The 25328-nt window shown below is 57.4% G+C and overlaps 1 protein-coding gene across 13 annotated transcripts in view; it reads right to left on the bottom strand.

Annotated features, from left to right (window-relative positions):
* The window catches only part of BANP (BTG3 associated nuclear protein), a 104254-nt gene that overhangs the window by 62190 nt on the left and 16736 nt on the right, over positions 1–25328 (bottom strand). For 11 of the 13 annotated variants that reach the window (XM_070062822.1, XM_070062824.1, XM_070062829.1 and 8 more), the window contains exons 2-4: positions 18306–18439; positions 10532–10623; positions 7319–7518 (exon numbers count right to left, since the gene is read on the bottom strand). In XM_070062822.1, the coding sequence (XP_069918923.1) occupies positions 7319–7518; positions 10532–10623; positions 18306–18375 (362 nt within the window). In that variant the 5' untranslated portion in view covers positions 18376–18439. The remainder of the gene's footprint in view (positions 1–7318; positions 7519–10531; positions 10624–18305; positions 18440–25328) is intronic. The other 2 variants (XM_070062835.1, XM_070062834.1) reach the window with 1 other exon arrangement.

Here is a 25328-nt window from a genome sequence, read left to right as displayed (position 1 = left end):
CGGCCCGCCCCAACTCCACCCACTCTGATTCTTCAATTAAGCCCCTCAGCCCCCAACCCCCCGTGCCTCCTGAAACCCTAGAAGAACAGCCCAAACCTTGTTGAAGGTTGGGGCAGAGAGGGATTGGCGTCTTTCCACTTGCTCACGCTCCCGCGAGCCTGCCTGCGCTTGGTTCTGGGTGTGTACTGTCCTCCGTCTTTCAGTACACCTTGCTTTTCCACACACCTTGGTGCTTCCTCGCTGAATTCTTTCCCTTGTGACGGGAATGGCCCAGAATGCATTCAGCCAGGGGTCCCACACGGCCCACAAAGGGGAGACGATGGAGAGCACCACGTTAATACATTCCAGAATCGAGACGGAAGGGGCCAGCCCCCAGAGACACAACCAGCACTAAGGCAGGAGGCGCCACAGTGACCAAGCCCTGTGTTTATTAAAGGCCTCAGCCTGGACGACTGCACCAGCCACCGCCATCAGGCACCCAGGGGAAGGAGCCTCACCCGACAGGAAGGCTCTCAGACAGCGGAGGAGCAGGAAGGGGAGCCTAGCTCAGGGCAGCCAGGCGGCCGGCGGCGAGACGCTGTGCGCGCCAGGCAGGCCAAGCGTCCATAGCCGGCCTCAGCGACTGACTGCACCCTCCTCTGGGGCTCACGGCAGACACGCAGCCGAGAGCAAGTCCCAGCAGAGGCCCTCAGGACACGAGGGCCCGGGCATCAGGCATCGGCACAAGGTCCACAGCTCACTGCACTCGCGATGCCGGAAGACAGACACTGGCCCCGAAACGTCGATGAAAAGCGAAGACAGAAACACTGACGCGAGGCCACAGCCAGCACGGGGAGCAAGTGGGGAGTAAACCCTGACGTGAAGGCAGAATCACGTGCGCTAAAAATTACCAAGACAGCTACGGACGGCAGCAAACGCAGCGAGCTGAGAAGCGCCCCATGATGAGGACGGTGCGCAAGACTCCACACCTCCACAGGCCACCAGGGAACCCCGGAAGGCGATGGAAGCGCCGCCCAGGACTCCACACCTCCACACGCTACCAGGGAACCCCGGCAGGGCGATGGAAGCGCCGCCCAGGACCCCACACCTCCACAGGCTACCAGGGAACCCCGGCAGGGCGATGGAAGCGCCGCCCAGGACTCCACACCTCCACAGGCTACCAGGGAACCCCGGCAGGGCGATGGAAGCGCTGCCCAGGGTGCCTGCCTCGACCAGCAGGCACACCGAGAGATGAATGCCACGAATGCGCCTGGGAGCCACACGCCGCGTGGCCTCAATCAGCAGCCCCGCAGGCCCAGCCGCAGCCCGTGAGCTGCGAGTGCTTCCAAGATCTAAGTGCTCCAAGTGTCCAGAAGGTGCACAACCTTCTAGAACATTCAACTCTATTATCAGTGTTGGTTACTGGCAGGTCTCCCTTGAGCCATCAGAGGCCATGCATGTACCTGTTTCCCGTGGCTGGTACTCAGCCCTGACCTGGACAGGGATCTCAATCAGGCCACCCAAAGTCACGCAGGCCAGGCAGGAAGAAGACTCAGGTACGCAGAGCCAGGCTCACCCTGAGTGCAGGCCACTGTTTGCACTCAGTGCTGCCCAGGGCTGCCCGCTCTGCTGGGCCCGCAGGGGAGTGGGGAGGAGCCCTCCGCCTGGCTGCGCATACTTGTGAGGCTTATCTCCAAGCAGTTCAGATCTGTGATGCAATCACACAAGGTACTATCACTTAAAAAATTCCAGCCTCCAATGAGATAAGCGAAGAATTAAACAAGTCCTTCATGCCGAAGACCAAACTATTTCTTCACAATCCAAATAGCACTACATCTTGAGTTTATCACATTCCAGAGCCAACGACCTGCTGTACTTTCTCCAGGTTTTTTCTAATTCACTTATTTAAGAGGGAGGGAGAGAGAGGCAGAGAGACAAGGACAGAGCCAACTCTCATCTGGTTCATTCCCCAAATGCCGACAAAGGCTGAGGCCAAACCAGGAATCCAGAAAGATCGCCCCCGGTGGGTCAGCAGGCCTGCACCACGTGAGCCATCGCTGCTAGAGTCAGGGCCAGAGCTGGAACTAGAATCCAAGACCCTGATAAGGGATGCGAACGCCCCTCCCAGCACGCTAACTGCTGGCACGCATGCCTGCCCGGGATCCTGGGCTTCTGCTGAGTGACAGTGCCGCCTAACCGGGAACGCCTCCACGCCAGCCTCCCCTGCCAGGACTCCCACTCACGGCCAAGCAGGAGCGCCGGGCACCAGGACGCCAAGGGCTGCAGCCAGAGGCGGCCTTCTGCGGGGCACCCTCAGCATTGGAACAGAGGCTCTGCAGACGCAGGGTGGCGGCAGGCAGGTCCTGACAAGGAGCCTGAGGCTTTTCTGGGCCCCCTGGTCCCACCCTCTAGGGGTCAACACTCAGCTTCGAGGAAAAGGAAGAAAATAACCCTCGCCACGTCCCCCTTCAGGACGCCCCTCTGAAACAGACTTTACGTCACTTTCTCTTAATTTTGAGAGCTACTGTTTTGAAGAAGCCTCTGACTTATTACATTAAGACTGTAAAAGCATAATAAAGTTTCTCCTGATTTTTAATCTTTTAAAAATAAGAAACAGCACCAGCTTTCTTGTCAGTGAGCACGTTCAGCTACAACAGGCAACCAGCGGAGCCCCTGTCTGTGTTACCACCTGTGTCAGGGAGCAGCCTGGCTCCAGCCTCCACAGGGCACCAGGACGCCCCGTGGTCGGCTCTGGGCCCTGCAGCACCGAGTGCGGGCAGCGCGCTCAGCTCTGTGCCACCCACTGCACGTCCCCCAGCCTCCGTCTTTCAGGGTCATCTGCACACACACGTGAGCGTGCGCGCCCTTCTGGCCACCCGGTGCCACGCCGCCGTGCTGAAACACTGCCTACCCGGTGCCAACCCCAGGCACCCCAGGCCACACCACACCTCCAAACATCGACACCTCCAAACGTCTCGGGAGGGAAGCTTCACCTCGCCACACCTGCATACACAATACAGAAAATCCAAGTTCATGGCACACCTGGAGGAAGAACAAAAGCCCCGCCTTAGAATTCAATCCATTTCCTGTCGCCAAGAACGCTGTGGTGGGCGAGTGCCTAGCCGAGGAGCCTCACCAGTCTCTCAATAGAGACGGGCTGCAGCTTCAGAGGGGCTCCGCTCCTCCTCTTCCCACCTGAAGCTATTTGGAGTCTCCTTCAGGCTCAATCTGGAAATCCAGGGGCCAGCCCTGTGGCACAGCAGGTAAAGCTGCCGCCTGTAGTGCCAGCATCCCATGTGGGCACTGGTCCTAGTCCTGGCTGCTCCACTTCCGATCCAGCTCCCTGCCATGGCCTGGAAAAGCAGTAGGAGATGGCCCAAGTTTGGGCCCCTGCACCCACTTAGGAGACCAGGAGGAAGCAACTGGCTCCTGGCTTCGGATCAGCACAGCTCCAGCCGTTGCAGCCATTTGGGGAGAGAACCAGCAGATGGAAGACTTCCCTCTCCCTCTCTCTCTCTCCCTCTCCCTCCCCCTCTCTCTCTCTCTCTCTCTCTCTCCCTCTCTCTCTCCCTCCCTCCCTCTCTCTGCCTCCCTGTAACTTTGCCTTTCAAATAAATAAATCTTATTTAAAAAAAAGAATCTGAAAAGTGGCTCCTGTGCGGCTGGGCTGGAGTGCTCCAGGGCCCTGTGCTCCACGGAGCAGACCTGGGAGGTGGGGCTGCTCAGCACCGGCACGGCAGCTGTGAGGCCGCACCTGAAGAACCAGAGGTGCAGTGCGCCTGGGGCAGCAGAGCACGGCCCTGCAGGGTGCCCCCACCACGAGGCTCGCAGCCACCCGTGGCCGTGCCGGGGAACGGGGAGCAGTGCTCAGCAGACAGCGCCACGGCCCTGCTCAGAGTCCCGCAGAGTGAGACGATCTGTCCCAGCACCCGAGTGGCCGGGGAGCTCACGTAGACATCTGTGACTTACGATATTTCCAGCATCTGAGGCCCAAAGTTAATAAAACATTAACTGGGGCCAGCGCTGTGGCCTAGTGGGTTAAGCTGCTGCCTGCAGTGCCAGCATCCCATATGGGTGCTGGTTCAAATCCTGGCTGCTCCACTTTCAATTCAGCTCTCGGTTGTGGCCTGGGAAAGCAGAGGAAGAGGGCGCAAGTCCTTGGGCCCCTGCACCTGTGTGGGAGACCCGGAAGAAGCTCCTGGCTCCTGGCTTCAGATGGGCGCCACTTGGTCCGTTGCAGCCATCTGGGGAGTGAGCCAACGGAAGGAAGACACTTCTCTCTCTCTCTCTCTCTCTCTCTCTCTGCCTCTGCTTCTCTGTATCATTGCCTTTCAAATAAAATAAATCTTAAAAAAAAAATTAACTAAGTCTTCACTGTTTTTAGAGACTTTTTGACACTTCATCACTGCACCGTGTTCACAGAGCAGTGGCCTCTGGAGCAGACACGGTCTCACTACCGCCAGGCCCCGCTCACCTGCTCTCCCTGGAATCTCCAGTGAACAGCTGCAGCTGTTGGCAACTCATACTTCTTGTTTTCAGAACCAATACTGAAAATGCCAGATTTAATACCTCTTTACGGCCGGCGCCGCGGCTCAATAGGCTAATCCTCCACCTAGCGGCGCCGGCACACCGGGTTCTAGTCCCATTCGGGGTGCCGGATTCTGTCCCGGTTGCCCCTCTTCCAGGCCGGCTCTCTGCCGTGGCCAGGGAGTGCAGTGGAGGATGGCCCAAGTGCTTGGGCCCTGCACCCCATGGGAGACCAGGATAAGTACCTGGCTCCTGCCTTCGGATCAGCGCATATGGAGTATTATACTACTTGCTAGTTGTACGGAGTATTTTACTACTTGTTAGCACATATGGAGCATTCTACTACTGCTAGTACAGACAGTATTCTACTACTGCCAGTACGGACAGAGTATTCTATTGCTAGTATGGTCAGAGCATTCTACTACTTGCTAGTAAGGATGAAGTATTCTACTGCTAGTATGGTTGGAGCATTCTACTACTGCTAGTACGGACGGAGTATTCTACTACTGCTAGTATGGATGGAGTATTCTACTACTTGCTAGTAGAACCATTCTGCTGCCCGTCGAGGGGACACGGGGACCCTGCGGCTAGAAAAGAGCCCGTCCCCGAGGGTGGCTCTAGCACCAGACACCCAGAACTCCAAGAACACAGCACAGCAGTCAGTGTGAGCGCGGCACCCACCCCAACGAGACGGATGTCTCCACAACCAGGCAGTGGGAGAATTCACACGCCACAGCAGCCAGGGTCAGGGGGCACTGGAAACCGAGCCCACAAACGACAGACTCAGCCACAGAGCCACAGTGGGAGGCCCAGGGCCAGGCGTCCCACCACGCAGGTGGACCCCAGGTCCACCATGGCTGGGGCGCCCTCGGAGCTGTCCCGTGGAGCAGGTGCCCACGCGCCTCGGTGCTCTGCATCCACTGAGACAGACATGCTCAGCGTGCTCCTAACAGGAGATCCTCCCGCACACGTCTCAGGGCCCCGACATCGGGCCGCTAACTCACTGGAACAGACCTGCGCTCCGGCCAACGTGCACACACACACGCGGATGCTTGTGTGTTTTTAACATGACTCGGATTCTCCAGGAACTTGACTACCAGGTAAGCGGAACATCGCACTCTGCCTAGTTTGAAATTTCATCCAGAGTTGCCACCATGCTGGAAAGCCCGTGGACGGCCGGGGTCAGCCTGCAGGGACCGCACCGAGACAGGGCGCCTGGCTTACTCCCTGTCAGCCACGGGCTTGCTGTAATATGTTATCTTCCTTGGGGCCGGCACTGTGGTGCAGCGGGTTAAAGCCCGGCCTGCAGGGCCGGCATCACATTAGGGTGTCAGCTGGAGTCCCAGGTGCTCCACTTCTGGTCCAGCCCCCTGCTGGTGCACCTCGGGGGAGAATACCCCAAGTGCTTGGGCCCCTGCACCCACGTGGGAGACCTGGAGGAAGCCCCTGGCTTCAAATCGGCTCAGCTCTGGCCACTGTGGCCACTTGGGGAGCCAACCAGTGGATGGAAGACCTCTCTTTCTTTATCTCTACCTTTCTCTCTAACTCTCAAATAAATAAATCTTTTTGTAAAAAAAAAAAAAAAATGTTATCTTACTACACACTATTGTCCTTTTACTTTTACAATACAGTTTGGGCATCCTGTTAATTTTTAAATTACAAATCTTATTTTCTAAGCATCGTATTTTACAATAAGAGAACATCACAAAAATTACCCAACAAAAAAGGCACTGAGTCCGGTGAGTCTCCTCAGCAAACCTAATCAAGTGTCCACGCAAAGAACCAGCTCACTGACGTCACTGCCTGTGTCAGAGGGTACTGAGACACCCGATTCTGCCGCTACCAGCTGGGGATCGGGTAGGGGCCAGGTAGTGAGCGTCTACAGGAAGCATGAGTAAGTACGCCAGCACAACTGGTGTCATTAGGAGTCACTGGGCTTGTATTGCAGCATCCCAAAACCACAGCACAGAGGCGCTCCTGCCTCTCCCCGTGTACCTGAGGGACCACAGAGCACAGGGACGGGGGCAGCGAGGCCACTGCGGTGCCTGCAGGCGGGCTGTGGCTCCCACTCCTCTGCGTCCACCTGTCTCCCCCAGTTCCCAAACTGCTGTCCTCCGCACTCAGGGCAGCAGGCTGCCACCCCTCCAGAGTGCTCCAGAGAGCAGCACTGCGTGAAGAGTCTCCCAGCTCCCGGGCCCCAAGAGGAACACAGACATATTTCATATTTTGCCCACCACCACAAACACAGCCACCTTCTAGCCTGCCCACGCCCACCGGGCTGAGGGGCACTGCCACCCACAGTGCGAGCCGGAGCTCCTCGCCATGCTGAAGCACCCAGCACAGCAGGCCAGAGGCTCCTCGGCTCCTCCCGCGCAACCAAACTCCACCAGCTTCGCCTCAGGCAGTGCACTGCCCACTGCACAGGCCTCCAAGGCTAGGCTCTGAAGACAGCTTTAAAAATAGGCTCAATAAAAACCACAGGCTTGAATGGAAAGTTTGATATACTGGAGAGAAATTTATAAACACCACCTATGAAGAAAAAACACCGAAAAGATCTGCCAGATGGAGCAGGAAAGAGGAAAGAAGCCAACGTCCATCTTCAAAGACTTGGTTCCAGAGCAAAGGCGTGGGGTCTGGTTTGTGTCACAGAGAAAAACGAGTGCCAGCAAGACGCCCTGCGCTCGGTTTCGGTCTGCCTACAACCAGCGCCAGGAAGTGCCGAGGCCCAGCTGTCCACAGCACGTGGAGCAGGCGCAGGGGAGCCCCCTCCCCCAGGGCTGCGCGGGGGCCGCCACGCTGAGTCTGCACTTACCATCGCACTTTGTTGCAGGTCTGGGTGGCCCCGAGCGGGGAGCCCGCCACCATGGGGACCTGGATGGGGCTGTGCTGCTTGTTGGTGACCAGGTCCAGCTTTTCTTCCAGGGACTTGCAAGTGGCCTCCAGAGCCTGCAGCTTGGCTTCGATGCTGTCCAGTCGTAGGCATATTGTCTGGTTAATGGAGTACAGGAAGGACTGGAAGTGAAAACAGAACGGCTTCAGAAAGGAGGCCTGAACGCAAGGAGGAGGCTCCCGGGAGCACCGGGGAGCCGTGTTCTGTTCCAGGTGCAGCTCCTCCCACAGCGCACCACTGCACCGCGACTCCCTCACGCACACGCCAGGAACATCTGCGTAAACAACGCAACCCCTGCCTCTGGAACACGGCCATCAACCACAGTCTGACTTCTATGTGCAGCTGCAATTCTTAGCTATGCACAAACTGTGTAAGAAAGCATGTCTTTAGCATGTTCTATCAAGTGGTGTGTTCACACTGAAAGCTGCCCACGTCTCGCCAATGATGACAGATCACACCTGCCACCGGCCTGGGAACCCCCAGCTCATTCACCCCACGAACTCGCCCTGGGCTTCCGGAGTTGCTGCATTGCAAGCTCGCCACCTGGTGGTGATGGGGAGAGCGGCCTCACGTTTGCTCGCCATGACTGAGTCCAACCCCAGGTAAACACCGAGAGCAGGGACACACAAGACTCCAAACGCACAAAACGTCCCCTCCTCAAAGCACCCAGGGAGGGGCCGCACTCCCCAGCCGCCATCCTACGGGGGTCTCCAGGGAAGGATCCTGCCGGAATTCTACAGTGCTGGCCAGCAGCACCCGACCTGAGAGTCAGGATCCGACTCGTCCAACACTTAAGAGCCAGGAGCCCACCGTGGCCGTGCCGGGCGGGAAGGCACAGGTGTGTGTGAGAGCTGCTCAGAGCCAGCGTGGACCTGACCTCCAGCAGCGGACTCTGCTCGGACCTGAGAGGAATCTGCAGCTATCAAAGCATAGCAACGTCACGCACCACGGTGTGCGGCCGGCACCAAACCCTGGGAGACGGCAGGGAGGGCAGCATCCTGGGGGAGGAAACCTCACATCACCCAGCAACTCACTTCTGTCTCAGTCCGCTGCTTCCTAAGGGCAAGATTCATCCAGAGGGTGAGGCAAGCACACAGTGATCCACTGACCACTCCCAGGATGTGAGAGAGGGAGAATAAGCCACAGGGGCAGGGGACACCTGGGGTGCTGGCACGCAGCCACGGTGGCCACAAGGCCAATGCCAGTTGTGCCACAGCACGGACATCACCCTGAAATGCTCAACTCTTGACAGAAGACCACCGACAACCCCACTGAACTCTTGACAGAAGACCACCGATAACCCCACTGAACTCTTGACAGAAGACCACCGACAAACCCACTGAACTCTTGACAGAAGACCACCGACAACCCCACTGAACTCTTGACAGAAGACCACCGACAACCCCACTGAACTCTTGACAGAAGACCACCGATAACCCCACTGAACTCTTGACAGAAGACCACCGATAACCCCACTGAACTCTTGACAGAAGACCACCGACAACCCCACTGAACTCTTGACAGAAGACCACCGATAACCCCACTGAACTCTTGACAGAAGACCACCGATAACCCCACTGAACTCTTGACAGAAGACCACTGACAACCCCACTATTGTTTTGTAATTTGAAGACATGAAACACTCGTCTTCTGTGTTCTTTTTAAAGATTTATTTATCTGAAAGTCAGAGTTACAGAGTGGGAGAGGTAGAGAGACAGTGAGATCTTCCATCTGCTGGTTCACTCCCCAGATCAACTACAACAGCCAGCACTGGGCCAGGCCGAAGCCAGGAGTTTCATTTGGGTCTCCATGTGAGTACAGGGGCCCAAGCAGTTGGGCCGTCTTCCACTGCTTTCCCAGGTGCATTAGCAGGGAGTTGGAACAGAAGTGGAACAGCCAGGACTCAAACCAGCATCCTTAGGGGATGCCGGCAATGCAGGTGGCACTTTGCCCACTGCACCACAACGCCAGCCCCTTCTGTATTCTTTAAACACAGTAATACCATATTATTTTAATTCTGAATTAGAAATAATTCCATCTGGGATTTGGGTGAAAATCATTGTTATATACAAACAAAACAGCTTATCAAACAAGACAATAAGGAATGAAGAGTGGGGGACTGCTGAGCAAGCTTCCATACACGACGGGCGCTACCCAGAGACCACTTGACTCTAACAGTTCTGCAAGTCTGCAGGCAAGCACTCCAACAGGGCTCAGGACTGCTCGCCAGCAGCGTCCAACCGCAGCCCAGCTCTCACGTCACTGAGGCCAGCGCTGACGCAGGGCCACGTCACAGCCCCACGCTTGCATTAATGTCTTCTGTGACAAAATTACAACCACTTTTTGTTTTAAAACATGGCAGAGGGGTGGTACTAATGCAGCCACTGTCCAGCCTCTGGTCTGAGGCTGGAACTGCACAGGTGTCACTCAATCCCCTGCCTGTGGGCAAGCTTACGCCGCTTCCTCTAGCTGACGTGAGTGTGCGCTGCCGGACCCGCTGCCTAACGGAGAAACTGTGCCAGGGCTCTCCTGTGCACAGTCCGTGCGCTTCTCACACGTGCTGACACTTCCTGCCACGACTCGGCAAATACGGAACCAAAGACCCAGAGATAGCCCACTGAGTGCTGCCCAGGAACCCACCTAGGAGACCTCAGAGCGCAGCCGACGTCATGCCAGGCACAGTCACCAGTGATGGAAACAGCCCTGTGTCTAGCAAGGCTCCTCACCTGTGGACGTTTCCTCGCCACACTCCTCAAGGGAACAAGGGGTTTCGGGCTCTCTTTTGTGGGGGCTTAAACAAAACAGTATGTTCCGATCCAACCCCAAGACCCAGAAACGTGGCCTCATCTGGAAAAGGGGTCTGCAGATCTAAGTCAGCGAGACCTTCTGGACCAGCGTGGCCCTGAACTCAAGTTCAAGTCCGAGAGCAGACAAGCAGGCAGTCCCAGGGCAGCAGGGGGAAGCCGCGTCACAGCAGGCAGGCCGGGCACTGCAGCCCCAAGCCCAGGACGCCCGGGGCCACCAGAGCTGCGGGAGGCACAGCAGGCTCCTGCCCGAGCCTCCGGAGTGGGAGAAGAGCCCCAGTGGGTGGCAATCGGCGGCTGAGCCGCACAGAGTCAGAGACGGGTGTCTCACCTTTATGGAGGGATCTTGGCAACTGACGGCGAGTCGCTGGCGTTTCAAGGCAGGCTCGTCCTCGTCCGCCACTACGTGGTTCTCCAGAACAACTGAAATCAATGACAAACACTTCAACTTACTGCCTCAGAGTCCCGTTAACATTAGTAAGCAACACTGACAGCTTACCACCGAATAAGGATCGTGCTTTTTTTTTTAAAGTTTAAACTTAAAATGTGCACTCAAGCAGAGGAAGGGAGGAGGGGAGCCCTCCTCCTCCCAGGAGCACCTGCGGTCCCAGGGGAGCTACGCTGCTGCCGCGACGCCGGAACAGCCGGCTTGTCCGGGCGGTCTCCAGGTGGCCTGTACAGCTCCAGGGCCAGCCTGCAGCCAACAACAGTGATTTCGCCCAGCTGGAAATGCTGTCAGCGGCTGATTTCTAAATCAAAACCCACTCTGAGGTGGTGACACCGGGTCGTGATCTGAGCCACGCCCACACGACTTCCTCCCCATCAGCAGCTCCCCAACGCCAGGCCTGCCGCAGGGTGTTGGCCACCTTCCCTCCATGTACACTTGCTACAAACATGGCATCAGAGAGAACCAAAGACCAGGACCGCCCACGATCGACCCATCGCTGCCGGCCACACTCTGGGGGGACATGCCCAACCCTGGGCCCCACAACAGGTCGTTCTGAAAGACAGACACGTTGGCAGTGGAGGATGGCCCACGTCCTTGGGCCCTGCACCCGCGTGGGAGACCGGGAAGAAGCTCCTGGCTTCGGATTGGCACAGCTCCGGCCATTGTGGCCAACTGGGAAGTGTACCATCAGATGAAGACCTCCTTCTCTCTCTTTGCCTCTCCTCTATGTATAACTCTTTCAAATAAATAAATAAATCTGAAAAAAGAAAAAAAAGAAAGACAGACAGAGCTTCACAGTCAACGTTTTTATCAAGTTGTATCCCAGGAGTTTCTCTGTCACTTTGCTACAGTTTCGCCCCGGAAGTAATCAGTGGTAACGGGTGTGCCTCCCTCACTCCCCTCCACATGTTCACACGGAAGTGAACCTGACACCCACAGCACACACGCAGAGATGAACACCAGACACACACACACGTGCTCAGAGACAAACCTGACACCCACTGCACATGCACACAGACCAGAACCTGACACACGCGACACACACCTGCACATGCACACAGACCAGAACCTGACACACGCGACACACACCTGCACAGACCTGCACACGCGAAGTTCAACATCACCTAAGCAAGAGATGTCTGCACCCTTCTGCCTCACTCTGCAACAGGACACGAGAGCCCTGCTCCCCAGCGGCTCCAACTCACTGCCTCACCGCAACAACTCGGCCGTGTATCTCTTCTATAGCAATAAGGGCACCTGCGATGTAACAGTACCAGCGCGGACATGCACAGGTGTGAGCATGCCTGCTGGGGGCCACACAGCCTGGTCTGCTTTCAAATGCACCTGACACAGGCAGGATGAGCCACTGGGATCTTCCTCCGACCACCAACTGCCCATCCCTCAACCAGGAGAATTAGTCCACCTTCCATCCAGCCCCCGTCACAGGCCACCTTGTTTAAGAGCCAGAACTCACATCTGTTCACCCTGTGACACCAAGTCACAGAGCCCACAGAACAGACCACACCTCCCAGCCCCTTACAACAGGGCTGCCCACACATATGGCTGGCACTCAGGGAACCCAAGTGCCTGGGTCTCTGTGGTCCCCCCATCAAAGTGATGCCACGTGTGTGTTCCAAGGAAGATCTCAACAGGGGAATGAGCGCCAGGGCCTGCAGTCTGTGCAGGCCAGAAAATCCACTGTGAAACTGCAAGTTACAGACGTGGCGGCTCCAGCAGAAAGGTCTCACAGGGCCTGGCCAGAGCTATAAAATCTGATCTCCCTGGAGGCGGACGTCACAGCCGAGGACCAATATGCAGGAGAAACACTGCTTGGGCACAGCATGGCTGTGGTGAAGTCGTGTCAGCCTCCTGCAATGCCGGCATCCCATGTGGGCGCCGGTTCAAGTCCCAGCTGCTCCACTTCCAACCCAGCTCCCTGCTATGGCCTGGGAAAGCAGTAGAAGATGGCCCAAGTGCTTGGGCCCCTGCACCTATGTGGGAGACCTGGAAGAAGCTCCTGGCTCCTGTCTGGCCCAGCTCTGGCAGTTACAGCCATTTAGGGAGTGAACTAGCACATGGAAGATCTCTTTCTCTCTCTGTCTTTCAAAAGATAGGTAAATAATGGGCTGGTGCCGCGGCTCACTAGGCTAATCCTCCACCTTGTGGCGCCGGCACACCAGGTTCTAGTCCCGGTCGGGGCGCCAGATTCTGTCCCGGTTGCCCCTCTTCCAGGCCAGCTCTCTGCTGTGGCCAGGGAGTGCAGTGGAGGATGGCCCAAGTGCTTGGGCCCTGCACCCCATGGGAGACCAGGATAAGTACCTGGCTCCTACCATCGGATCAGCGCGGTGCGCCGGCCGCGGCGGCCATTGGAAGGTGAACCAACGGCAAAAGGAAGACTTTTCTCTCTGTCTCTCTCTCACTCACTGTCCACTCTGCCTGTCAAAAAAAAAAAAAAAAAAAAAAAAAAAAAAAGATAAGTAAATAAATATTTGTTAAAAAAAAAAAAATAGAGGGGGGAGACACTGCTCCCATGGGCTCTGCTACCACGCAGGGAATCCTCACTGGCAGGGACAACCCCCTCCTCTCACTGAAACCTTTGCAAATGAACTTTTGTTCCACCAAATTTAAAAAGGGAAAACCAAAACCCACGCCTGCAGGGGTCTGTGGTCATTCAGTCTACTTACTCCACAGGAAGCTGGAGACTGAACCAGGACCACCAGGGGACCCCACCATCATCATTTTAGCCTTCCATTTGTTGAAAGAAAAAAAGCCAGAGAGACTGGGTGCCTGCGGGGCCACGTGGCTCCTCAGTGAGCCATGCCTGCACCTTGCAGCGGAAGCACTGAGAGGCAGCCACGCGGGAGACAGGGGCTCAGGCTGCCTGCCAACAGCAACGGCAACCGACACTCGCTGTCTCCTTGGGGTTTGGCTACACTTCTTCACACGGTCACACGGGCTCTTACACTGTTCCTACACCTTGTACACACTGGTCCTGTTTTGTTACATTTTGTACACAACAGGTTTTATAATTCTGCCACACTCTGTACACACTGGTTTTTATAATTCTGTACTTTACACACTGGCTTTTATAATTTTGTATGCATCACTTTTAGAATTATACGAAAGAATGCCTGTTCATCTTAAAGCCATCCCAGCCTACTGGACTGTGAAGGCACAATCGCACTTCTGTACAACCACATGGTCCATACGTGCGAAACCAGAAGAACCCGGAGCTCTTTGGGTTTGATGGAAACAAGAACAGCTGGCAGGCTACAACGCCAACCACGGAGATCAGCCACGCCGCTGGGACCACGGAGAACTTTTGCTACTTCCACTTTCGTGGCCGCCTCCTCAGATGTCTGTGAGGTTCCTATTTTACAGAAGAGCACAACACACTGTGGATAAGATGTGCACGACACCGTGGCGCGCACCCTGGACATGTTCTTGTGGCTCAGGACGCAAGCTCTGGGCTGGCCAGGCCTCAGCGGCTCTGCTCACGTCCGCCTGTTAACCAACAAAGGACCATAGTTCCCACTCACTGAAGAAACAGACGGAACCAGGTCAAGAGTAGAAATGGTGGGGCGGGCGCTGTGGCGCAGTAGGTTAAGCACCCGCCTGCATAGCTGGCATCCCACATGGGTGCCGGTTCATGTCCCGGCTGCTCCGCTTCTGATCCAGCTCTCTGCTGTGGCCTGGGAAAGCAGTAGAAGACGGCCCACGTGCTTGGGCCCCTGCACCCACGTGGGAGACCCCGAAGAAGCTCCTGGCTTCAGATCTCTGGCACTGCAGCCATTTGGGAAGTGAACCAGCGAATGGAAGACCTCTCTTTCTATGTCTCTCCCTCTCTTTCTCTCTGTAACTCTGTCTCTCAAATAAATAAATAAAATCTTTTTAAAAAAATTTTCTAAGAATGTTGTGACGTGTCCACTGTACATATATTAGACACATAGAAAGGCTGAAAATTAATGAGCTAAGCATCAATCTCAAGAATTGGAAATGGGGTAGAAAAATACATCCAGATGAGAGACTGAGTGACTGAGTGAACAGAGGTCAGAATCGGCCTCTCCAAGCGCTCTGTGGGCTGCGGCCCGTGCAGGGAGCACTCGCAGGCCTGACTCCCCGTCTGTGGGCTGCGGCCCGTGCAGGGAGCACTCGCAGGCCTGACTGCCCGTCTCTGGGCTGTGGCCCGTGCAGAGAGCACTCACAGGCCTGACTGCCTGCTCTGTGGGCTGCGGCCCGTGCAGGGAGCACTCGCAGGCCTGACTGCCCGTCTCTGTGGGCTGCGGCCCGTGCAGGGAGCACTCGCAGGCCTGACTGCCCGTCTCTGGGCTGTGGCCCGTGCAGAGAGCACTCGCAGGCCTGACTGCCCGCTCTGTGGGCTGCGGCCTGTGCAAAGAGCACTCGCAGGCCTGACTGCCTGCTCTGTGGGCTGCGGCCCGTGCAGGGAGCACTCGCAGGCCTGACTGCCCGTCTCTGTGGGCTGCGGCCTGCGCAGGGAGCACTCGCAGGCCTGACTGCCTGCTCTGTGGGCTGCGGCCCGTGCAGGGAGCACTCCCAGGCCTGACTGCCCGCTCTGTGGGCTGCGGCCCGTGCAGGGAGCACTCGCAGGCCTGACTGCCCGTCTCTGTGGGCTGCGGCCCGTGCAGGGAGCACTCGCAGGCCTGACTGCCTGTCTGAGGGCTGCGGCCCGTGCAGGGAGCACTCGCAGGCCTGACTGCCTGCTCTGTGGGCTGCGGCCCGTGCAGGGAGCACTCCCAGGCCTGACTCCCAGGTCTGGGTGGCTGGGTATTTTCGGGGAAATGCTGTTCTGTGCTCATTCACCTCCCCACGTGGTCAAGGGTTCCACACAGCAGTGCTCCTCAGGAACAACCCCGGCCCTGAGGCAAGCCCACCAGCCCTGCGGCACAGCTTGCCGACTTCCGGGGACAGCTTGTTCCCAAACCATTCCCAGCGCACACCTCTTCCACACCACGGGCGATTGCCACATGCAGTTGTTCAATTAACACCAAATACAAGTTAAGACATCACACTTCCTTAGGAGACTGCTAAAAATTCTCTTTTCTGAGGAGAAAAGCTGTCAGCATATCAATCCCACCATTGCAGAAAGAACAGTAACCAGGCAACCCACACTGTCAGTGCCTCCACTGTATGGACCCGGCACTTCAAACTGGAGTGAGACAGTGCAGCACATCTAAGACTTCTTAAGGCAGAAAAAAGAAGACGTCCCTTAAGAAATCGTTTACGGGCTGGTGTGGTAGCCTAGCAGGTTAAGCAACTGCCTGCAGTGCCGGCCTCCCATATGTGCGCAGGTTTGAGCCCTGGCTGCTCCACTCCGATCCAGCTCCCTGCTGGTGCACCTGGGAAAACACTGGAGGACGACCCAAGTCCTGAGCCCGGAGGACGACCCAAGTCCTGAGCCCCTGCAACCACACAGGAGACCCAGATGAAGCTGCTGGTTCCTGACTTCAGCCTGCCCAGCCAAGGCCACTGTGCCCATTTGGGGAGTGGACCAGCGGACAGAAGATGGATCTCTCTCTCTCCCTCCCTCTCTCTGTAACTCTGTCTTTCAAATAACTAAAATAAATGTTTTAAAAAAATCTTTTAAAAATAGTACGTGCAGACAAAGGTTCTTCACAGATGAAACACCTGAAATTTAGGGGTTTACTTCTCAAAGGTCACCTCAGAATAAACAGGCACAGCGCAGGGAAGGCCGCCCTCCGGCCGCCTGGGAGCCCCAGCATAGCGCGGGGAAGGCCGCCCTCCGGCCGCCCGGGAGCCCCGGCACAGTGCGGGTAGGCCGTCCTCCGGCCGCCCGGGAGCCCCGGCACAGCGCAGGTAGGCTGTCCTCCGGCCACCCGGGAGCCCCGGCACAGCGCGGGGAAGGCCGCCCTCCGCCCGCCCGGGAGCCCCGGCACAGCGCAGGTAGGCTGTCCTCCGGCCGCCTGGGAGCCCCGGCACAGCGCGGGGAAGGCCGCCCTCCGGCCGCCTGGGAGCCCCGGCACAGCATGGGGAAGGCCGTCCTCCGGCTGCCTGGGAGCCCCTGCGCGGCGCGGGTAGGCTGTCCTCCGGCCGCCTGTGGGAGAGCCTGTTCACGGAGCCTCCCCAGAGAACCACCTGCCGCCCTGCTGAACACTACTCAGGGAAGTGCTGCCACCGCGAGCCTGCCCCAAAACACGTGCCAAGATACAAGGGCGAGAATCTTTGCCACAGGGTAGCACAGAAAATAAAATCGAGGGGGCTGGCACTCTGGCATAGAGGGCAAAGCTGCCACCTGCAGTGCTGGCATCCCATATGGGCGCCGGTTCAAGATCCGGCTGCTCCACTTCCGATCCAGCTCTCTGCTGTGGCCTGGGAAAGCAACAGAAATTGGCCCAAGTCCTTAGGCCCTGCACCCACGTGGGAGAGCTGGAAGATGCTCCTGGCTTCAGATCTGTGCAGCTCCAGTCACTGTGGCCAACTGGGGAGTGAGCCAGCGATGGAAGATCGATCGATCGATCGATCTCTCTCTCTCTCTCTCTCTCTCCTCCTTCTCTCTCCCCTCTCTCTCTCTCTCTCTCTCTGTAACTCTGACTTTCAAATAAATAAATAAATCCTTAGGGAAAAAAAAGAAGAAAATCAGGGTAGTATATCAAAGAAATATATATAAAATACAGGGCAGCATATAAAAGAAAACCACACAAACGGCCATTTCAGGAGGAGGTCCAGTAGGTCAGGGTGCACCTGTAGATGACGAGCATGGACCTGTGAGAAAAGGGGGCCGGCGCTGTGGCGCAGCGGGTTAACGCCCTGGCCTGAAGCGCTGGCGTCCCACATGGGCGCTGGTTCGAGACCTGGCTGCTCCATTTCCAATCCAGCTCTCTGCTGTGGCCTGGGACAGTAGTAGAAGATGGCCCAAGTCCTTGGGCCCCCGTACCCACGTGGGAGACCCAGAAGAAGCTCCTGGCTCTGGATCAGCACAGCTCCGGCCATTGTGGTCAATTGGGGAGTGAACCATCGGATGGAAGACCGCTCTCTCTCTCTCTCTCTCTGCCTCTCCTCTCTCTGTGTAACTCTGACTTTCAAATAAAATAAATAAGTCTTTAAAAAAAAAAAAAAGAAGGAGAGTGAGCATTCAGCCCCATGGCTGAGACACCCACACCCCACACTAGCTCCTGGGCTCCAACTCCTGACTCCACTTTGCTGCCAACACAGACCCAGGGAGGCAGCGGCGAAGGCTCCAGCAGCTGGGTTCCTGCCACCCGTGTCGGAGGCCTGGACTGCGATCCTGGCTCCCGGCTGCAGCACCTGGCTGGGGGCTGTCTGTCTCTCTGACGGACACCTGCACCTGCATGGCAAGGTTCCCACCTCACAAGTGCAATGTCTACAGGCCGCTCTGTAGGGTTACAGCCTCCGGACACGGGAGGCCACGGGAGGCCACGGGAGGCGGATGCGTGTGCACGCCGGCCCACACGGCAGCGCTGCCAGTGGGTGGCAGGAGCGCAGAGAGGACGTGCTGTGCGGCTGCACCCGGGGAGCAGTGCAGACAGGAGGGCGGACACGGCCCCAGACCGAAGGCCAGCGGCACTTGCGCTTCTGCTTGATGTAAACCAAAGAAACACTGGGCGGCTTTGGGCTGTAGGGAGCAGAGTCACTCTCACTGCTGTCCCACGGCTCGTACCTGGGTGGTCGGGACTCAGGTCTTCCACTGCAATCTGCACCACATCCGCCAGGTCCTGTTCCGACATCATCCAGAACCGCAGAGTGGGGCAGGCAAAGCCCGGGAAGCCAGCGACAGAGGGCCGGGGCTGTCACCTGCAGACAGGAGCACAGGAAGCAGGAGGGAAAGTGAGTGGCGACACCTGTGCAACGCAGCCCCACCAACACCCTCTCGCACCCCACGCCTCTCACCAAGCTCAACCTTCCTAAGGCGGCCTGGAAACGCCCCCGCCAACAGTCTCCAGGCCACGCTGACCTCCACGGCGACGTCCCGCCCCACTGCCCAAATTCTTCCCGACAGATCGTCCCAGCCAGGCCACCCTCCACTGCACAGCTGCTCCCCACAGGGGGGCAGGGCAGCAGCTCCCACACGCTTTCCTGAGTCCCGCAGCTGTGGCCACGAGCGGTCCCTGTGCCGTCCAGAGCACGGTGCCGGGGACACTTGGATTGGGCTGCTGAGATCTTTTCCAGAGGGAAACCGAGGCCACGTCATTCAAACTGTGGTCTACTGACACTGACCTACACAGAGTATTCAAAACAAGGACGCCCTGGAGAAGTCAGGAATCAATGCCACATAATATCCTTATCACCATAATCCTTATCATAATACCCTTACACTTCCCTTTTAACTACTGATGAAAATGACGAAGTGAAGCTCGCCTTCCCAGAACCCCAGCACACACCCTCTGAACCCAGGACCCGTGCACACACCAGCCCAGCTCCAGGCACCCGTGTCCCCGGCCACGACTCCCATGGCAGGGGAAAGTGCTATCTTCCGACCACGTAGCTCCAGCTGCCAACGTAGCGAAACCCCGTCAGTGGGCGGGTTCCCGCAGGCTCACGCCTCACACGCACGCCTGTCCTGCAGATGAGGCGCACACTCCTCTCCTTGCTGCCCACAGTGGGTCCTGGCGAAACGGCAGCAGCTCCATCGTTTCGCGGCAACACCGTCTGCAGGAGGGGGAGCCAAGCGCGCTGTCTCAAGCCCTTCTTTCTGGGGTTTTTACAGGAAGGCACCACCAAACGTGTGATCAAACTTCACACAGATCAGATCAATTTACGGAGCATCTGTCATCCTTCTTTATAGAAGGCACCGGGGCTGGCGCTGTGGCGTAGTGGGTTAAGCCGCTGCTTGTGGTGCCGGCATCCCATACGGGTGCTGGTTTGAGTCCCAGCTGTTCCACTTCTGATCCAGCTCTCTGCTATGGTCTGGGAAAGCAGTGGAAGATGACCCAAGTCCTTGTGTCCCGCACCCACGTGGGAGACCTGTAAGAAGCTCTGGACTCCTGGCTTCGGATCGGCTCAGCTCCGGCCGTTATGGCGAAATGGGGAGTGAACCAGCGGATGGAAGACCTCTCTCGCTCTGTGCCTCTCCTTCTCTCTCTTTGAAACTGTGTAACTCTGACTTTCAAATAAATGAAGAAGAAGAAGAAGAAAGAAGAAGAAGAAGAAGAAAGAAGAAAGAAGAAAGAAGAAAGAAGAAAGAAGAAAGAAGAAAGAAGAAGAAAGAAGAAAGAAGAAAGAAGAAGAAGAAGGCACCGATAACAAATCACTGGGAAACCAAAGGACTTCAAGGATACTGGGGCAGAACCTTCGAGAAGCCCGACTCTGGGATGGGAACGGGGACTTCAGAGACGCTGTCGCAGAACCTGCCCGAAGCCCAACTCTAGAAAGACAGCAGTTGGCCGGCGCCGCGGCTCACTAGGCTAATCCTCCGCCTACGGCGCCGCCACACCGGGTTCTAGTCCCGGGCGGGGCGCCGGATTCTGTCCCGGCTGCCCCTCTTCCAGGCCAGCTCTCTGCTGTGGCCAGGGAGTGCAGTGGAGGATGGCCCAGGTGCTTGGGCCCTGCACCCCATGGGAGACCAGGAGAAGCACCTGGCTCCTGCCATTGGATCAGCGCAATGCGCCGGCCACAGCGTGCCGGCCGCGGCGGCCATTGGAGGGTGAACCAACGGCAAAAGGAAGACCTTTCTCTCTGTCTCTCTCTCTCTCACTGTCCACTCTGCCTGTCAAAAATATTTCTTAAAAATTTAAAAAAATACATAAAAATAAAAAAATAAAAAGACAGCAGTGACACAAGTGTCTAATCCTTCCAAAAGGCCCACAAACAGCACAGAGCAACAGGACAGCAAAGCCAGACAGCAGGTCCTCATCTGCAGCCGGACTGGGTGAGGGCGTTCCCACAAACCCAAAGTCCAGCGAGGGAGACACGGCGGGGGAAGCCACGAGGCCCCCAAGGCACGAGTGTGTCTGAGGGAGGATGGGGGGGGAGGGGGGAGACGCACACGAGGGAAGCAGCCGCCAACACCAAGGAACACGCACAACCGCACCGAGGACGAGCCCGGGGAGCTGCAGCCGCATCCCCTGGAACATTCCGGAGCCCACGGACTCTCAAGGCCCTTCCCAGTCAAACACGGGAAGGAAGCGACCAGAAATAGAATGCGGAACGCACAGGGCTCAGGAAGCAGACAGAGCGAGGGGAGGGCAACCGGCGGTGGGCGTGAGCTCGGCGACCAGGCTGCCAGCGCACCACTTCCGAAACAGCAGCTGCAGCTGGAATTGGAAGAGTATTCAAAGCAGACTTTGTTCACATATAAATGAGCAGCCGAATTACAAAAGGCAGTAGCGACACTGGAAGAGAGTGAAGGGCACAGCGTCGCTGCACACAGTCAAGGCGTGCTAGGAAGAGGCGTGCCGGGGAGCTGGGGCCTGCGCGAGCCTTCAGAGCAGGCTGAGCTGCAGAGCTTGGCACAGCCGTGGCCATCGGCAGCTTCAGGGAGTGAAGCGGCAGGACGCAGCAAGACCAGAGATAGAAGAAACATCCGTCAGAAAGGCCAAGTAGAAGGAAGCCGAGAATAAACAAACGTAACCCTCAGTGCCGTAAGAAAAGCTAGACGACAGAATGAGGGAAGGAAGTTCAGAACAAAAACGAAATGAGAGAGCTGAGATTTCAGAACGAGCAGCCCAGCAGACAGGTTAAGGACAATCAGAGCTTCACCCAGGGGCCGGGCCACACCTGCAGCACTGAGAACCAGGGGCAGGAACACGGTCCCGGGGCCACCAGAGGACGCTTCTTAATCCAAGTGTCGCAGAAAAGTCCACCTAGACATCCAGGCAAAGGATCAGGTGATTTACAACGGAAAGAAAACTAAACTCCAACAGAAGGACACGGATTGACATATCTCAGATACTCAGGGAAAACGTGAGCCAAGTACTTGGTATCTGGGCACAGTCGCTGCTAAGAAGCTCAGGCTACACAAGGAACAGGAAGGGTGGTATGGACGCCTGGCTCTGTACTCGGACGGCAGGACCCCAGGCAGCGCTCAGACGGGGAAGGCTGGAGCGGACAGCCAGCCTCAGGAATAGCCTGGGCATGCGCTGCAGGCCTGGGGGCGTCCCGAGAGCCGGCACAGTAGCGGGACGCCCCCTGCACGTGGCTGCTGTCAAGAACTCGAGGGCAGCCCTAGGCGTCACAGACCTGCCCGGAGCGTGTGACCTCGGGCACGTGTGCGTGTGTGGTGTGTCTGCACACGCGCTAGCTCTGTCCACAGAGAAGGTACAGGAGCAACGCTCAGTGCAGCAGCAACACACACAGCCCAGCTGAGGGGCTGAGATGCTCACCAACGGCTCACCAACGGCAACCAGGGCTTGCCTGGGCCATGGCGGCCACTCGGGGAGTGACACAGCAGATGCAAGATCTCTCTGCGTCTCTCCTCTCTCTGTAACTCTGCCTTTAAATAAATGAGTGAATCTTGAAAAAGAATATTTCTAGGTTAAATCACACACAAATGCCAACACACTGGGATGTAACAGGTAAGAGGGGAGCTTTTTCATTTTCAGTCTTTTATAATATTTTACAGTTTTCATGTGTATTTATCATCTTTGCAAAAATAAAAATCCTGGCTGAGATGCCTGTGTCCCACAGCAGAGTACCTGGGCCTGACTCCGGTCTGGCTTCTGACTCCAGCTTCCCGCCAACGCAGACCCTGGGAGGCGGCCATGCTGACAGCTCAGATAGTGGGCTCCTGCCAGCCACGTGGGCCATCCAGGCTGAGCGCCCCACTCCTGCTTTGGCCCCCACCCCAGGGCCTCTGCCAGCATTTGGAGGGTGAACCAGTGAGTACAGTGCTCTCTCTACCCCTTGAATAAGGTTTGCAAAATAAATTTTATACTTCCAAAAACTCATCAGACAAGGAGATACAGGGCAAGTCTCCATTCCAGTTTCGGTAATGTACTTCAACCTCTCAAACGCAGGTACCTGAGATCAACGTTGGCAATTCCTTGCCCTCCCACCTTAGGAAGTGCTCAGGGAGCTGCAGACGGAAACCAAACCACTCGCAGGCCTAGGAAGCATAGGGAATCTACAGCTCTGAAGACAAGCGCCGAGGGAGTCAGTGTGAAGACCAGCGCCGCAGCCGCCACAAACTCAACCTTCTGTTTCCAAATTTATAGCCCAAAGCAAAGATTATCCAACAGATTTAAAAAATTAAAATTTTAAATGATTTATTTTTATTTATTTTAAAGGCAGAGTTAGAGAAAGAGAGAGGCAAAGAGAGAGAGTGGGGTCTTCCAGCCGTTGGTTCACTCCCCAGATGGCCGCAACAGCTGGGGCTGGGCCAGGCTGAAGCCAAAATCCTGGAGCTTCTTCCAGGTCTCCCACGTGGGTGGAGGGGCCCAAGCACTTGGGCATCTTCCGCTGCTTTCCCAGGCCACAGCAGGGAGCTGAATCATAAGTGGAGCACCTGGGACTCAAATCGACACCCACAGAGGACGCCAGCATTGCAGGTGGTGGCTTCTCCCGCTACGACACAGCACCAGCTCCTAAAACAATTTCTTAATGAAGGCAGTGGCCCTGAGTCAGGCAGGACTGCCCACCTCACCTCTACACTCGTGGGCTCGAAACATGCTAGGGACACAGACTGCTTTCAAAACCTGATTAAAATTACAAATTAACCCAAACTCTATAGACCCTTCTCTAGAAAAAGGCACTGACAAAATTGTGCAAAATCTCGCCAACGCCAGTGAGGAGCCCTACCTGACAGGGACACGTGGGGCCAGCAAGCTCCAGCCAGCGACACACAGCGCCGACGGCGCACGGCAGCTTCCGGGAAGCCTCCAGACAGGAGGGCCAGCATGTGGCCCCTTGTGCCGCGGGCGGGCGGAGCAGGCAGGGGAGCTGGAAGCAAGGAGCGGCCCGCGGGCCCTCGGGGCTCCTCCCAAGCAAGGAAGTGACCAATCACCTGGCTTCCTGGGGTTCGCCAGGAGCTGTGCCCTGCAGGGTGTTCACAGCCAGCCAGGCCCACGGGGACACTCACAGGCTGCTCTCACAAGCCAGGCCAAGCTCGGCAAAGGCCCCACCGAAGCACTCCTGGCTGCTGACAGCTCTGCGAGGGGCACCCTACAACCCTGACCCCAGGCCCCTCCCACTGGGGGACACCACACACGACCCACATTGCACCGAGGACTCTGTAGCCAGGAGAGTGCTCACAGTGAAGGCTGCGACAGAACAGGCTGGGCAACAAGCCCGAGAGAACTGGAACAGCCTGATGCACGTGGCTGTCATTTTGGAAAGTTAAATTTGCCATTTCTCAGAAGTCCTAGGGAGAGTCCGGTATTAATACAAGAAAACAGCTGGGAAGATTGACATTCACTGACGTCACTCACCACAGTGCTCCTGGGAACCAGGGCCTTCCAGGGTGCAACGGAGCAGAGCCTCCCGACCCGGAAGCTCAACAGCAGCGGAGACAGCGGCAAGGTGCCCCCACAGCTCCCCGGAGCCATCAGTGAGGACCACCAAGCCCCCCCCCTCCAGAACACCACGGAGCCATCAGTGAGGACCACCAAGGCCCCCCCCCAGAACACCACGGAGCCATCAGTGAGGACCACCAAGCCCCCCCCTCCAGAACACCACGGAGCCATCAGTGAGGACCACCAAGCCCCCCCTCCAGAACACCACGGAGCCATCAGTGAGGACCAGCAAGGCCCCCCCCTCCAGAGCACCACGGAGCCATCAGTGAGGACCAGCAAGGCCCCTCCCAGAGCACCACGGAGCCATCAGTGAGGATCAGCAAGGCCCCCCCAGAGCAGCACGGAGCCATCAGTGAGGACCAGCAAGGCCCCCCCAGAGCACCACGGAGCCATCAGTGAGGACCAGCAAGGCCCCCCCCCAGAGCACCACGGAGCCATCAGTGAGGACCAGCAAGGCCCCCCCAGAGCACCACGGAGCCATCAGTGAGGACCAGCAAGGCCCCTCCCAGAGCACCACGGAGCCATCAGTGAGGACCACCAGGCTCCCCCCAGAGCACCACGGAGCCATCAGTGAGGACCACCAAGGCCCCCCCAGAGCAGCACGGAGCCATCAGTGAGGACCACCAAGGCCCCCCCAGAGCAGCACGGAGCCATCAGTGAGGACCACCAAGGCCCCCCCCCCCGAGCACCACGGAGCCATCAGTGAGGACCAGCAAGGCCCCTCCCAGAGCACCACGGAGCCATCAGTGAGGACCACCAAGGCCCCCCCAGAGCACCACGGAGCCATCAGTGAGGACCACCAAGGCCCCCCCCCCGAGCACCACGGAGCCATCAGTGAGGACCAGCAAGGCCCCTCCCAGAGCACCACGGAGCCATCAGTGAGGACCACCAAGGCCCCCCCAGAGCAGCACGGAGCCATCAGTGAGGACCACCAAGGCCCCCCCCCCCGAGCACCACGGAGCCATCAGTGAGGACCAGCAAGGCCCCTCCCAGAGCACCATGGAGCCATCAGTGAGGACCAGCAAGGCCCCTCCCAGAGCACCACGGAGCCATCAGTGAGGACCAGCAAGGCTCCCCCCGCCAGAGCACCACGGAGCCATCAGTGAGGACCACCAAGGCCCCCCCAGAGCACCACGGAGCCATCAGTGAGGACCACCAAGGGCCCCCCTCAGAGCTCCCTGGAGCCATCAGTGAGGACCACCAAGGGCCCCCCTCAGAGCTCCCTGGAGCCATCA

Source organism: Oryctolagus cuniculus, chromosome 18 (genome assembly GCF_964237555.1).
Source record: "Oryctolagus cuniculus chromosome 18, mOryCun1.1, whole genome shotgun sequence".
Classification (NCBI taxonomy): domain Eukaryota; kingdom Metazoa; phylum Chordata; class Mammalia; order Lagomorpha; family Leporidae; genus Oryctolagus; species Oryctolagus cuniculus.
Note: the sequence above shows the minus strand (reverse complement) of the source record. Positions and strands in the feature narration are given on the sequence as shown.